The 15,102-nt window shown below is 68.4% G+C and overlaps 1 protein-coding gene across 4 annotated transcripts; it reads right to left on the reverse strand.

Moving 5' to 3' along the window:
• Nucleotides 1–3,976: 3,976 nt before the first annotated feature.
• TRABD (TraB domain containing) lies at nucleotides 3,977–12,382 on the reverse strand. Of its 4 annotated transcripts, none has more exons than XM_061124280.1 (10): nucleotides 12,321–12,382; nucleotides 7,624–7,690; nucleotides 7,328–7,406; nucleotides 6,835–7,001; nucleotides 6,559–6,699; nucleotides 6,042–6,152; nucleotides 5,810–5,949; nucleotides 5,429–5,601; nucleotides 5,224–5,335; nucleotides 3,977–5,124 (listed from the first exon to the last, which is right to left on the reverse strand). In XM_061124280.1, exons 2-10 carry the CDS (start codon nucleotides 7,654–7,656, stop codon nucleotides 4,947–4,949), a joined length of 1,134 nt encoding a protein of 377 aa, XP_060980263.1. In that variant the 5' UTR covers nucleotides 7,657–7,690; nucleotides 12,321–12,382; the 3' UTR covers nucleotides 3,977–4,946. The 4 variants fall into 4 exon arrangements, with proteins under 4 accessions (XP_060980263.1, XP_060980262.1, XP_060980265.1 ...); XM_061124279.1 differs by having other exon boundaries at nucleotides 7,328–7,508; XM_061124282.1 differs by lacking the exon at nucleotides 12,321–12,382 and adding an exon at nucleotides 10,061–10,084.
• Between the last annotated feature and the right edge of the window lie 2,720 nt (nucleotides 12,383–15,102).

Raw genomic sequence — 15,102 nt, forward strand, 5'->3', positions numbered from 1 at the left:
CTGATTGGTCTCGCCGTCCGTCCGCCTTCTCTCCAGGTCCTGCCTGGGAGACCTCGAGGTCCCGGCCGGGCCCTGGGGGAGCGCGCGGCGGAGACTACCCCGCGCCACAGCGGCAGGTCCTGGAGGCCCGCCTCGGGGGCTCCGGCCCGTCCGGATTGAGCGCTCCGGGCCGGTGACCGTGCCGAGTGACGGCCCCAGGGGACCCTCGGAGTGCCCCGCAGTTCCGCGTGAAGCAGGACCAGCTTTGTTGGGGTCTGGCCCTTGACTGCCCTTTGCCCAGCGCGCACAAGACAGGGGGGAAAGACGGCGGCGCTGGTCAAGATCTTGCCGGAAGTCAGGGGGCAGTTTCGGGCCAGGAAGGCCCCGGGGTGAAGCCGAAGCCGGGGGCGCGGCCGCCTGCTCCTCCGGCGGGTCGGGCGCCGCCCCTCCCCTCCCGCTGCCCTCCCCCGGCTGGGAGCCGGCGCCAGGCTGTCCCGCTGCCCCTCCGCCCTCTGCCGCTCCGCTTGCCTGTCCGACCTCCCTCCGGTCACCCCGTGCTTTTCCTTGCGCTTCTCTCTGAAGTAAGCAGGCTCTTACTCTCCTGTTTCTCCTGTGTCTTTCTCCTCACCACGCGCTGGGAGGGCGGCAGCTGTGCTGATCCGGGCCGCAGTTCCCCCAGAAAACCCCGGTGGACGCCCAGGAGGCTGGGGCGGGCGCGGGGTGGGGAGGGCCAAGCCTGGCCTCGAAGGGCCTCCCTAGGTGAGGAGGTGGGGTCAGTGTGCAGAGTGACTCCGGGGTCCAGTTCAGAAGAGTCGTGTGGGGCCCCCAGGTGACCCGCTGATGCCTGCCTGGAGAGGGTGGTCCTCGGAGGGGTTCCCAAGCCCCCGCCCACCCGGGCCCAGAGCAAAACCTGCTGCTGCTGCTGCTGCTGCTAAGTCGCTTCAGTCATGTCTGACTCTTGTGCGACCCCATAGATGGCAGCCCACCAGGCTCCGCCATCCCTGGGATTCTCTAGGCAAGAACACTGGAGTGGGTTGCCATTTCCTTCTCCAATACATGAAAGTGAGAAGTGAAAGTGAAGTCGCTCAGTCTATCTGACTCTTCCTGACCCCATGGACTGCAGCCCACCAGGCTCTTCTGCCCATGGGATTTTCCAGGCAAGAGTACTGGAGTGGGTTGCCATTGCCTTCTCCGGAGCAAAACCTGAGACCTGGACGAACTCCCAGCGCCCTCCTGTCCAGGCCGCTCTGTCCAGCAGCCCCGATCCACCTCTGACATGGGGGGCTCTCCAGAACTGCCTCCAGGGGCCACCTCGCGGCTCCCAGACCTCGTGTGACCCCGCTCTGCCCTGCCGGCTCCGCCCCCTCGGGGATGCCCCGACTCCAGCTCAGGTCCTCCTCCCCAGAAGAGCAAGGATGCTACCGTCTGCCTGGGGTGGGGGTGGTGCTCCCAGGAACGACGGGGATAACGCGGTGAGGGTCTGGTGGTGCTCGGCACCCAGAGCCGCCTCCTGCAGCCAGACAGCTGCCCTTACCCCTGGGCCCACCTGGGGTCTCCTCACCTGGCCTGCGGGCAGAGTCCTCCGTGCCCAGCCTCCTTCCTAACTGCCTGAGAGACCAGCCTGAGCTTTCCCTCTTCCAGACCTGCGCCCCCCACCCTCAGCCCCTGCCCTGCCCGCACTCTGGAACCTGGTGAGGCTGGGTTTTGACAGCCTGCGGGTGCCTACTGGCCATGCACAGCAGAGGGAACATCCGGTTGGTTCCAGTGGTCCCAGCAGGTCAACCCAGGAGCGGCAGTGGCCCTCCCTGCCCTGCAGCCTTGACTCTGCCTCCCCGTTTGGCCGTCTGGCCTCTGGACCTTCCGAGTCCGTCCTGTGCAGGTGGGCCCACGCGGCCCTGCTGTGTGGGGCTGAGCCGGCCCCTTCCTGGCTCCTCTCTGGAAATTCAGCCGACAGGCAGGCGCGCTGAGTGAGGCCGCGAGGCCTGGTGGCCCCGGTGTGTGTGCACAGCCCCCTGTTGTCCGTGACCCCATGTGGCCCTGACTGCACCTCCATCATGGACCCTGGACCCCCAGCAACCCCCCCCACCCCCGCCCCGCCCCGGGAGCACCGTCCTTTCCCAGAGCGCATAGGCTGGCAGCGGTAGGCCGAGAAGTTGGGTCTCTGGGGCATCAGCCTTCTCCCCCGCCCCCAGCCTGGAAAACGTGTCAGCAAAACGGGGTGCTTGTGGGCAGGGGGGTGTCAGCAGAGCCCCCAGCCCCCCAGGCACTCACCTGGGCCGAGGACAGGCCAAGGGGCGGCCAGTAAAACTGGTCCAGGAGGTCCACGCGGTCATTGTTGCAGTGGGCCCGCAGCGTGTGGCTGTCTGTGTCCAGCAGGTCCGCCGGCAGCGTGGTGCGCAGGCTGGGCGGGGAGCCAGGACCCAGATGTGCTCCTGCCCTGGCCAGGGGTCACCCGTGGGGGGGCCCAGGCTCAGGGGTCACCCGTGGGGGGGCCCCAGGCTCAGGCCTGCCGCACTGGCCACCCCTGCTGTGTTCTCCGACGAGGTCCTGGGACCCAGTCTCTAGTTCTGCCAGCACCTCTCAGAGTCCAGCGGCACCCCGGCCCCAGTCTCCACTGGCTGTGCCCCCCTCGCAGAGGAGCCAGGTGGGGGCAGGGACACCAGCATCTCCTATGCTGAGCGCCTGGGTGGGCCCACAGGCCCCTCTCCCTTGGTTGTCAGTCCACTCTCCTCCAAGTACTTGTCATACATTTGAAAAATGAAACCTTGTTGCTTTTGTGTTTGTCAATGTAATACAAACTTGCATCGGAATACATTAAAATTCCCAGGGGGAAGATTCAAGTAACTCTCCAGGCTTCAGGCTTGGCAGTTATTTTATACCTAACTTGTATCTGGCGTTGTGGTTCATCTCCTCGCCTTTCCTGCCTGGAGCCAAGGCTCAGAGCCTTTGCGTCCCAGGAGCTAGCGCCTGAGGGTGGTCTCTGGGCAGGTATGGCTGGCCCCCGCCTTCCCTCCCAACCTCTGACGGTGACGTCTCTTGTTTTTACCAAAGTTGACACAAGAGTCCACACCCCCTGGGCTGCCGGCCGCATCCTGGAAGGGGGTGCGGGCTCCCCAGCAGGCTGGTACACACGCCACTGGGCCCGGGATTCTCCACCAGGATCTGAGAGCGGCCCCTCCCCGAGAGACGCGGCCAGGACGCCTCAGAGCACTCCGGGGACCAGGGCCCCAGAAGGGCCTGCAGGTGACCCAGCAGGTGACTCACGACCTGGTCACCGTCCCTTCACCATCAGGCTGCCTCCTCCAGAAGAGGCTGCCCCCGCCCTGGATTCCCCCCACTGCCGTGGTCACCCGGTGGGTCCCATCTGGCCCTCACCTGCCTGCCTTGGCTTTCCTGCCCTCCTCCCCCCCCAACTTGGGGCTGGAGGAGCCTGGTCCCTGTCTGCCCCTCCCCGGGCTGCTCAGGGCAGGGACCCCGCAGGGTCCTCATGGGCAGCGAGAGGCCTACAGGGTGCAGACTTGTGGGGTGAAGGGTCAGCATCCACTTGGCCCCTCCTGCCCACCCCCCCACGCCCGGCCAGGCCTTGGGGGTCCCAGCCCACTGCCTGCACCAGTGGAGAGAAGAGCCCTGGCAGGGGGAGGCCCAGGAGCCCTGGGGCCCCCAGCTCATTGTGCCTGCTGGCCACTCTTACTGGCCTTGGACGCGGCCCCTCTGAGCTGGCCCGGGGCAGAGCAGCACAGAGGAGGCCCGCGTGGGGTGGGTGAGCGTGTGTTCTGGGGGGAAGGCCCCTCTCCGCTCTGGGCTCTCTGGACCGATCTGAGGTGCGGGTCCCGGCCTGCCTCCTCCCGGCTGGGCTGGGCTGGGCTGGGCAGCACGGCAGCGTGGGCCGCAGGGTGAGGGCAGGGCCCCGCGGGGATGGGGGGAGCCCCCGGCACGCTGGCGCCTCCCTGACCCGCCTGTCACTTGAGCCCCCTTCCCACATATTTCACAAGACGGCTTCCAAAATTAGATTTTATTTCAGTTTCTAAGGGACGGGTATACGAGCATGTGAATGACAATGACCTGGTCCAGCCGGTGGTGTGGATTTCACCTCATCTGGACACTGAGTCAACACACACAATCGGACGAGGCCGTGGGCCCCAGATGCTATGCCACCGACAGGAGACCAGGAGACACGCGGACAGGCGGCGACAGGGCAGTGCAGTGTGGGGCCCGACTGTGCCCAGGCTGGGTCCCGTGCAAGGTGGATGCCCTGCTGGCAGCCACCGTCTGTCCAGAGGGCAAGGGAGACCCCAGGTCCCTCTGCCAGCTGCACAGGTAGCAGGGTCAGCCACCCGGGAGGGTGGGGTCCTGGGCCCCCGGCAGCTGGAGGCAGGCTCGGGGCCGGCCTGGCTGCCCACAGTGGAGCGGACGTGCCCTACAAGCTCATCTTCCCAGGACTGAGACTCAAGAAAAAGATGTTCTCGGTCCCAACCAGATTTAAGGCTAGTATTTCCTGACGTTTGCTTCAGTTTAAGTTAAAATTACCTGAGTAAAAAAGTTTCAGACGTTTTTAAAAGCCCAAAACACAGAATCTCTGCAGGCAGAGCTGCTGCTGGCGCTTCCTGGGGGCCTGAGCCTGGCCAAGTCGCCCCCAGGGGACACCCCAAGGCTGCATGGCCGCAGCCTGCCCCCAGGGAGTGGCCCCGACCCCCTGCGAGACACCCCCGCAGCCCGCCTCGGAGAGAAGGCACAGTGAGGAAGGGGCTGGCCGGCCTCCCGCGCCCCTGCCCCTGCCCCTGCCCCGCGGCTCGTCCTGGCCCGTGAGCCTCCTAACAGCCCACAGCGGGTGTGCGGAGGGGCTGCGGGGAAGCCCGAGCTCAGACAGTGAACAACTCTTTTATTTGGGCGGGCTGGGGGCGGGCAGAAGCCGGGCTGAGACCCCTGAGGGGCGGCCCCGGCGCGGGCGCTGGCTCCAGTCTGTCCTGCTACTTGTGCGGCCAGGCGTCGCAGAGCCTCTGCAGGCCGTGCCGGGCGGCGGGCAGGGCCAGGAGCAGGCTGGCGGCACGGCGCCCCGTCCAGTAGAGGCCGTAGCCAAGGAGGCCCAGGGCGGCGGCCTTCACGGCCAGGCGGGACACTCTGCCCGAGGCTGACGGCGGGGGCACGCTGGGGAGGGAGGGCGGGCTGGGCTGGCTGAGGGGGCGGTCCCAGCCCCCAGCCCGACTCCGAGGCGGCAGGGCGGGGCGTGCGGGGCACAGCACTCACGTCATGATCTCCTGGATGTTGAGGTCGGTGGTCCAGTTCTTCTCAATGCCAGGTACGTGGCCCATGCCCACGACGCCCACCACCACGGAAGGAACGCACTTCCTGGGCTCGGCTGGGGTGGGAGACGCATGAGCACCTGAGCACCCCCGTTCCCTGCGGGGCCCCGTTCCCTGCGGGGCCCCGTTCCCGCGGGCGCTGTGCTCACCGTCAGAGGCGCGCGGCAGCTCCAGGCGGCGGGCAGCCTGGCGCAGCATGTAGGTCAGGTAAACGTCGCGCTCCGACACGATGGTGCGGTGCAGGTCTGGGAACTCACCCACCATCTCTGCCATCATCTGCTCCAGCAGGTCCTTCTGCTTGCAGCGCTCCACGTCGTCCTTGCTGGGGGGAGGCGGCCGGCGCTGAGGCGGTGGGCCCAGGGCGGGGTCCCCCCCGCCCCCATCTGGACCCCATGGAAGGAGGGGAGGGGCGGCTCTGCACGAGGAGACCCAGCCTGGGAACTCGGGGAGCAGGCCTCACGGTGGGGCGTCACTGTGGGTCACATGAGGCGGCTGGCCGCATCCCCAGTCAGGAGGCTGAGCGGACCTACCTGATGGGGTCCGACAGGAAGCACAGGCCCCAGGCCAGCTTGACCTTCTGCCAGAAGGAGAGGGCGGCGATGGCCCGCTTGAAGGTGACAGGGATGGGCCGGTCGCCCAGGTGGAACTTGCAGAACGGCACCCTGCTGGCCTGGGTAGAGGTGGGGTGTTGGGGTGTCGGTGGGGGACCCCAGGCCCCGGGACGACTCCCGAGCCCCCGCCCCCAGTGGGGCCTGGGCCCACCTCCTTGAAGGCCTCCCTGAACTCGCCGCCGGGAGCCACGCCCAGTTGCTCGGTGATGTGGGCGGACACCTTCAGCAGGAGCATCTGCATGAGCCCGGATGCCACGCCGTTCTGCGTTGGGGGAGCGGGGGGGGGGGGGGGGGGGGGGGGGCGTGTCAGCCGCGAGGGGGCAGCCTTCCACAGGCCGCCGGTAGGCGTGTCCACCACACGCCAGCAGCCTGCAGGCTTGGGCCGGCGGCCTGCCCGTGGCCCCACGGAGCCCCCTGCCCTCCAGCCCAGACCCGACTCCCCTGTCCACATCTCCCTTGGGTCCTATGTCCCCGGGGAGGGACACGCAGTGGGGGTCTCGGCCTGCGGCCCCAGGACACACTGAAGCCCCCTCCCCACCCCTGTGACCTGCCAGCACCCCCGGGGTCCCCGGGGCCAGAGCAGCTCCCGCCTCGGGGCTGGGGAGCCAGCCGGCTCTCCTCCGGCCCCTCGGGCAGAGCCCCGGGCCCGGCCCGCCCGATGGCCGCACCTGCCTGATGGCCTGCTGCAGCTTCTCCAGGCTGATCTCCTTGGCCTCGCGCAGCAGCGTGCGCTCGTCCATCTTCAGCATGGACACGCGGTACTGGCAGAGCTCCACCACCACCACGTCAGGCTGCACCTCCCGGATAGTCTGCGGCGGACGCGCCAGCTCAGGGCCCCGCCAGGCCCAGAGCCCCGCCCCGGACGCGCCTGCCCCGCGGCGACCCCACCCACGGCTGGGCCGTGGCACCGCTCAGTACGTGAAGCCGGGAAGGGGCGGCCTCACCTTCACCACGTCCCGCTTGCTGTCGTCGCTGAAGTGGGCCGTGCCCACCACGTACACGCGGCTGCCGTCCTCCGCCACCAGCTCAGTCACCGTGCGCGGCAGGTCGGGCCGCTCTCGCCGCCTCTTCAGCTTCATCTCCAGCAGCAGGTTGAACGCGTCCACATCGGCTGCGGGACAGCGAGCCCCCGCTCAGGGACGCCCGCCTGCACGGGGTCCTTCCCAGTCTGGAGCCTCTGGTCCTCACCCACCAGGATGAGCGTCCTGGGGCCTGGGTGGGAGCCCCAGGCTGCTGAGGTGCCCAGGGGAGGCTGCGGCAGGGCCCATGGGCTCCAGGGCGACTCTGAAGCCCCCAGCCCACCAACCCGAGGAGGGGAGGGGGCTCCCGCTCAAGCACCCCTGAACACCCCAGGCTGGGTCGGGGCCCCGGCTCACCACCACCTCGGGAGGTCACCCCGCCCAAGCCCCACCCCACGGGGACCCGGGGAGCACGCACACAGGTTCTGGGGGTCTCCGGGGAGCACCCTGGGCACTGCCTCTGAGGCCCCTGAAGTCACGACGGGCTCCGTGTCAGCCTGCAGAGGGAGGAGGCGCTGAGGCTGTGCTGCCCCCGGCCTGGGGGACCACGGGCCATGTGCCCCCGACACGCTCCCGATGGCGCCCAGCGTGGCCCTCAGCTGGTCAGCAACACGGTGGGAAAACCAGTGAGGTGCCTCTGGGCACAGAAGGCGGTGTGACCCCGGGAGCCCCGGGGACCCTGCACCCATCCCCCGAGCCCACCCAGCCTCTGACCTCGCGGGGCGGCTGCTCCTCCGGCCCCTCCATGGCTGGCAGCAGCTCTGGCAGCGATGCGTGAAGCCTGAGGAAACAGGGGCCGTCCTCACCTAGGGCCCCAGGGCCGGGCACGGGATCAGTGTGCCAGGGCCTCCGGCGTCTGGAACAACCCGCAGGCAAGCCCTGGGCCCCGGGTGCGGAGCGGGGACGCCAGGGCAGCAAGCCTGGAGTCGCCCACAGCTGGGACGCGCCTGCTCTGCTTGCCCGGCAGGGGGACACCCCATGGGGGAGTTGGCCAGACCTGGGTGCTTCCGTTCTGACTTCGGAACAAAAACAAAATTTATAAAATTCCCTAAAAAAATGACACCAAGCGGTGGGAGGGAGTCTGTGTGTGGGGCCGGCGTGGGAGGCCACGTGGCCACAGCCCTGCTCTCATGGGCAGTGACGCCCACGTCCCAGCAGTGTCGGCATGGGTGTGAGTCTCATACGGGTGTGAGCAGAGACTTAGGAGGCGCAGGGAACAGGGATCGGGGACGGCCTGGCTGTACTGGCGTCACTGAGAACCCAGCCTGCTTCTAAGAAGCTGAGCCAGAAACCAAGTCCCCTGGGTCGTCCGTGAGCCTCTGCACTGTTCCTACCAGAGGCCAGCCAGGAGCTGGACCCAGGAAGACTGTTCTCACCTGAGAAAACCAGGGGGTCAGGGGCAGTGGGGGTGTCAGGGACACGGTAGGGGTGCTGGGGTGTCGGGGGTGGTGGGGGTGTCAGGGGGCAGGGTGGGGTGTCAGGGGGTGGGGTGGGGGTATCAGGGACACAGTAGGGGTGTTTGGGTGTCAGGGGGCAGGGTGTGGGGTCAGGGACATGGTAGGGGTGCTGGGGTGTCAGGGGGCAGGGTGGGGGTATCAGGAATGGGGTGGGTGTGTGCGGGGGTGGGTGGGATGTCAGGGGCTGGGACATGGCGTTCTGTCTGCCCCCACTGAGGACAGAAGCAGTGCCTGCCCCACATCAGTCACCCAGACCTCCCAGGGTGCCTCTGGAAACAAACCAGAAACTGAAAGAGCCTCGGTTCCAGCTGAGCTTAAAGCTGGGGTCCTGCGGGGCACCCACGGGCTGAGCCCACTGGAGAATCTGACAGGTGACGGGACCATCACGTGAGCAGCGATTCTGATCTGGTTTTGGCTCAGTGCCGTGGTGGGCTCTTGCGTCCACGCGGTCACACGTGAACCGCGGGGGGCCCCCAGGAGGTCCACGCAGGCAGCAGGACATGCCCAAGGCCCCATTAGCTCCAGTTTCACAACGAAGAGGAAATACAGACCATAAAATAAACACGACACCAGGTCAAGTTCCTCCCCCCAGTACCCTGTGACCCTGGGCCCAACTCTCGCCCGGGCTCCGTTCCCAGCCCCTCTCGGAGCACCGTTGTCCTGGCCTGGGGCTCCCGGGAATGAAGTCGGGGGAAGGGTCCCAAGAGGGACTGACAGGCCCCGGGTGAGGCCCCGGCCAAGGAGCGGCAGGCAGAGCCAGGGGCCTCTGCGGGGGGCGGGGGGCCAGCGTGGGCTCTGAGCAGGCCAGGCCCCAGCGCCCCCCACCCGGAGCAGCAGCCACGCTGCGGGGGCCGGTCCCCGCGGAGGGCGGCTCACCGGCCTCACCAGCCCCAGGGCCGCCTCCTTCCCGCTTCACAGACCAAAGGCCCCACGGGAACAGAAACAGGAAGCTGCTTCTGCGGTGTCTGGCTTGGCCCGCCCTCCTCTCAGGTTCCCTAGCAGACCCAGGAGAGCCCCCTGGGTCTCCTTCACACGAGGTGCCAGAGGATCAGAGAAGCTTCTCCAGGTAGCGTCCATGCTGTCCCGGGAAGCTTGTGTGACAGCCAGCGGGAGGCAGGCCAGTGAGCCTCAGTGTCCCTCCCTGGGGCCTGGGGGCCGCAGTCTGGTTGGCCCCCCAGACCCACCCTCTGTCCCAGGGGGCAGACGGGCCATGAGCCCCCAGACAGCTGGGCCACGACCACAGTACCCAGACCCAGCACTCGGAGTGCCCCAGGGCGGGTACCTGGCCTGAGAGGCGTCTCTCACTTTCCAGCGTCTGGTTTCCCGGAAGCTCAGGCAGGGCCCCTGGCGGACTCAGGACCAGTTCAGAGGGTCATCGACCCTCCTCCCAGCATGACGCACCCTCAGATCTTTACAGCCGGGACCCGACCTCTCAGCTGCCTGGAGGGGCGCAAGGGCCCAGCCTCCACCTCCTCACACCCGCAGGTGGCGTTTCTGGCCACAGGATTTCTGGACGACAGGTCCTGGCAGCCCAGCCCAGCAGACCCCAGGCTCCATGCCCAGGCCCAGGGAGCCCACGCCAGGCTTCCGCCCAGCAACCCAGCCAACAACGCCGAGCCCTTGGGGAGCTGGCACAAAGCAGACCTTTCCGCCCGATCCAGGTGCTCTCCCCGCACCCCAGCAGCTGTCACTACCTCGCTGGACTTAGGGAGCGCGGCCTGGGGAGGCCTCCTGAGCTGGGTGGCCCGAGGCCGGTCCTCCAGCAAACAGGCACCTGGGCTGTCAGCAACTGCGCTGCGGGGGGATGTCCGCAGGGCTGTCCGCTCTCAGACTGCCACCTGGCACGGTGCGGCCTCGGCAGCCCCCCCAACCTGCCCAGACGCCTACCTCCGGCCTCCAGGGCCGGGGTGGTTCGAGCAGCCGCCCAACCGTCCCATGATGGGCACAGGGTGTGCCGCGCTCAGATGGCATGTCGGCATCCGTCCCTGGGGCAGGAGGACCAGGAGGCGCCTCCGCAGAAGGGGCGTAACTGTGATCTGGCTCCACCCACACACTTATGGGAAACAGACTCCAAATGCCAGGGAGCCCCTGACCCCCAAGAGGACCCATCTTGCCAGGTTCACCAGAGAACGCACCGGCTCACAGGCAGGGAGAGCCCCGCCTGCGTTGGGGACCCCCAGGGAACGTGTCAGGTGCTCTTGCTGGACGAGGTGTTGGCACAGCAAACAGCCTGCTGAGTGCCCCGTGCAGCACAGACCCAGGACAGCAGGCAGCCGGCGTGGAGCCAGACCATGGGCTGCCATCTCCTCTCAGGGTCCCACTGCTATGGACTGGGCTGTGTCCCCTCTAATTCATATTTTGAAGCCCTGAGCCCAATGGGATGAAATTAGGAGGCAGGGGCTCCGGGAGATGACGCAGATGAGAAGGTCACGAGGCTGGGCCCCAGGACAGGGCTAGAGCCTTCCTGGGAAGAGCCCCAGGAGGGCTGGTCTGGGAGTGCATGGTGAGAAGGCAACTGTCTGGGGCCAGGAAGAGCTCCTCTCAGCAACCAAGGCAGCAGGAACCTTGGTCTTGAATTTTCTATCCCCACAACTGTGAGGAAACTGTTGCTTTAGCCCCATCGGTGGTATTCTGTCATGATCACACTCAGTCGTTCCCTCCCATCTGCCTCTAAAAATCAGGAAGCCAGAAACGCCTCCCGGACCCCAGCCTGGCTTCCCCTTACTGGCCAAGAGCTGACCAGTGCCAGATGGAGTTTCCAGAAAAACCAGCTCCCAACCAGCCCACTAGGCCTGCCTGCTCAGGTCAGGGATCCCAAACTGGACAGACAACAGGCTGTAGAGAAAAACGACTGAGTGGGAGGCAGCAGAGTGTGGCCTGAAGCTACACCCCTACACCCCCACTTCTGAAGCCACCGGAACCCCCCCACCCCCCCGGGCCTGGCAGGCTGTTTTATGGAGCTGTGGCAAAGGTCGGGATATGGGTAAAGTGTCAAGTCACACCTGAGCTGGAGGCCTAGCACACCTGGCCAACCCTCCTGGAACCTGCACTCTGCCCAGTGGGGGTCCCCATGCTGACCTCCTCGGAGGCACTGGGGGGTGGGGTCCTTCCTGCCCATCATGCTGGGCCCTCTCCTGGCGGTTTTGCCCCAGGCCTGACACCGAAGCATCACCGCCACCCTGCAAGGCTGCCCAGTGGCGCCAAGGTCAGGGGGCTCCCTCCCAGTCACACAAGGGGGCAGACAACGACAGCCAGGGAGACAGCCCAGAGACACTGCCGCCTTCACGGGGGCGCAGCGAGCCGGTGGCCTGTACACCCTCCTCTCCGGGGGACTCCCGAGAGCCCGGAGGAAGACACCTGGAGGCCCCCCATCTCCGGTTGCGGCGGCCCTGACACCCCAAGTGTGACGCCGAGGACTTCCTGCTCTCTGTGAGCCTCGCTTTTCTTTCTCGGGACAGTTTTCACAGAGACGCATTTGAGAACTTTGCGGCATGTAAGTTACATCTCAATAAAGCTGCTCCCAGAATCGAGGTGAGTAGAGCGCGCCGGGCCTCGGAGTCTGGGCTCCGGGGCTCCATATGGCAGCCCCGACTCCTCGGCCTGAAGGGCAGAGGCCGCCGGCGCCGCGAAGGGCCCAGGGCCCCCTCCGAGGCCACGTCGCCGCCCCTGCGGAGCCGGGCTGCCCGCTCGGACCGCCGCCACCCCCCGCCCCGGCCCCGACCCCGACCCCGACCCCGACCCGGCCCGGTCCCCGCCCCCGGCCCCGCCCCCAGTCCACAGCGCCCTCTCCCTCAGCCCCGCGCGCTCCGCGGAGGCCGGCGCTGACCCTCCGGCCCGGGGCCGCGTGCCGCGGGACGACTGGGCCTGGTCTGGACCGCCCCCGCTGCCGCCGCCGCCTCCCCCGTCCCGCGCGCCCCGCGCGCCCCCCGCCCCGGACCGAGACGCGCGGCGTACCAGGCGGGGCGGCGCTCCTCAGCCGGCCTCCATGCGGCGCGTCGCCCACCGGACGGGGCGGGGCGGGCCAGGGCCGCGGGGCGGGGCGGGGCGGCCAGACTGGCTGCGGCCGGGGCGGGGGGAGGGGGGCGGGGCGCGCGGCTTGCCGGGAAGCGTCGTCCGGCGCGCCGTCTGCCTGCGCTTGCAGCAGGCCCGATCCGCGCCTGCGAACTACAGTTCCCAGGGGGCCGCGCGCGACTGTGCAAGGACTTCACTTCCCAGGAGGCCGCGCGCAAGGAGCACCACCTGGCCCCTCCTCGCGCGCCAGGCTCCGAGGGCTTAGCGGCGGCTGAGGACGTGGGTTCGAGTCCCAGGCCTGCGGCCGTAGTGGGGCGGCGTTGCGAAGCGCCCCGAAATTCTCTGGCCTCAGCTTCCGGTCGGGAAAAGGGAGTGGATGTTCGTGTGGCCTGCTATGATACAGAACCATCAATGCAACGCTAGGAGCAGAGTCCAGACCGCAGATCGCGCCCGTGCGGGTGCCTGGGCGCCCCCTCGGCCTGGCGGGTGGGGTCCAAGGAGGTGCGGGCAGGGGCAGGGCGGGCGGGATGGGGGGCGCGCAGCCGGACGGGGAGCCCAGAGTGAGGCCGGCCCCATCCGCTTTGCCTGCTCAGCTCCACGAAGGGGGTGCGCCCCGCCCTGGCGCCCCTGCGGGTCCCGGGCTCCCCCGTTCTGAGTTGAGACGCCCCGTCCAGCCTCGAGCAGGGTGGGCTCCCGGCCTGCAGGCTGAGCTGTCAGGAGAGGCTCCAGGCTGACCCTTAGCTTCCAGGCTCCTGGCCCACAGCTTGGGCCCAGCCTCTCTGTCCGGTCGGCATGGCACAGATTGGCTCTGCCCGCCCCGCCGCCTTGGCGACCCACACGGCAGAGCTAGAGCGCTGCCCTTCACTCCAGGCCGTCGCCCCGCTGGAGAGCCTGCCTGGCTGAGACGCCCCCGCTGGGCTGGTGTGACTGATGCAGGCCCGGGCTCCCGTCCTGGCTGTCCGGGGTGCGGTCGGAGGTTCTCCTGACGCCCCTCCTCCCGGGAGAGGGAGAGCGCCCCCAGCTGCCCTGCCCAGGACCGGCTGTGGACCGTGTGTAATGGACCGACAGCTCCCGTCGGGCGCCCTCTGCCCGCTCCCCTGAGGTGCAGCCCCGGCCCCGCAGGAGGAGGTCAGCCTCAGTGGGACTCTGACTCCCTCTGTTCCCCAGCCAGCCCAGGCCTTGGAGGAGACTGGGCCCAAAACGTCCTGCCAGCCTTGGCCCAGGGAGGGGGCTGGGGGAGAGCAGTCCTGCCAGAGACACAGCCCAGGCTCAGAGGCCGCGGTGCTCCAGCCCTGCCTCGACTGGTGGGCACACACTGGCCAGTGCACGCCTGCGGCCGCCGGCACACCTCCACCCTCAGCGAGGCCCTGCGTGGGCGTGGGCAGGCGGGGCTGCCCTCCAGCCCTCAGGGGTGGGGGGGGCCTGAGGTCAGGGTGGCTTGGGTTCCCAGGTGGGCACAGCCGCTCTCCTGGGGAGGGGGCACCTTGGCCCTGGTGCTGGGGTCACCATCACCACGGAGCTGCTTGACCTGCGGGGCTGGCCCAGCCTGCGTGGGTCCTTGGGTACCTTCCCCAGACACGTGGAGATAGTGCCAGCCTGAGGGGCAGGGGCCACGTGCCCTGGGACGCTGGGCAGCGGAGAGCGGCAGGTGTGGGTGAGTGCTTTCTGGGGCAGGGCTGGGAACCCTGCTGACCCTGGAGAGACCAGCCCTCCCAGAGCCGGCCAGTTCCTAGAGCCGGCGAACAGCTTCACAGGCCAAGGGGACGTCTGGAGCACGGCGCCCCATCCTCCTCAGGCTCCTGTGTGTCCTGGTGCTGCCCTCGGGATCCCCAGGGCCAGGCACCCGGCAGCCAGGGGCAGCCCCCTGCCCGAGCCCCCCCAGATTATTCATGCCGGCCCATCCTGAGCCTGCTCACCCTGCCTCACATGCGCCCTCCCTGTGGAGACCCCAGGAAAGGCCCTGCCCACACGTCCTCCTGCCTGCCTGCTGCCCGGTCCTGGGGCCCTCCTCTCGGGAGCTGTCTGTGAAGTGGCGGCCTCCCCCGATCTCGGGCCTCACCGTCCCCAAGTGATGATGGAAACCCATTAGGATGCCGCCCCTGGGCAAGGGATCATCTGCAGGGCGCCCAGCGGGGGCTGCTCCAGAGAGGGCCTGCCCAGGGTCTTCCTGTTGGCCCTCCACACGGTGCAGCAGATGGTCCCACTCTAATCCCCGCCGAGCCCCCTTGTGATTGTAGCCCCAGGGTCCCTGGCCCGGCTGCCCCAGCCACCTGTCTTCAGGCCCCCAGGGCCTCCTGCCAGGGCCTGGGAGGCTCGTGACTCCTCGGACCGGCTGCACCCCCACCTGCATCCCGAAAGCCCCCTACCCCGAGTCCCCGCAACACAGGTGCCTCCTCGGTGAAGCCCTCCTGAGTCCCGCCAGCCCTGGCTGTTGCCTCAGGTGCACCTCGCAGCTGGGCCCTCTAGCATCTGATGGGGGCGGCTTCCTGGGGGCCAGGCCCTCTCCACTGAGGCAGGGACTCACCCAGGGGCCCAGGATGCACGTGAGGCAGCTGGAGGCCACCGGCGAGGACCACACGGCCTGGCTCAGCTGCAGCGCAGCCCCAGAGGGCAGCGGGCATCTCCCAGTGCCCTGCCCCCCAGCACCTCCACCCCGTGCAGGGAGACAGAGCCCCAGCCGGAGCTCGGGCCTCTGGCGGGACGCAGCACTCGGGACCCGTGGGTA

This window comes from Dama dama, chromosome 22 (genome assembly GCF_033118175.1).
Source record: "Dama dama isolate Ldn47 chromosome 22, ASM3311817v1, whole genome shotgun sequence".
In the NCBI taxonomy this organism is placed as follows: Eukaryota; Metazoa; Chordata; class Mammalia; order Artiodactyla; family Cervidae; genus Dama; species Dama dama.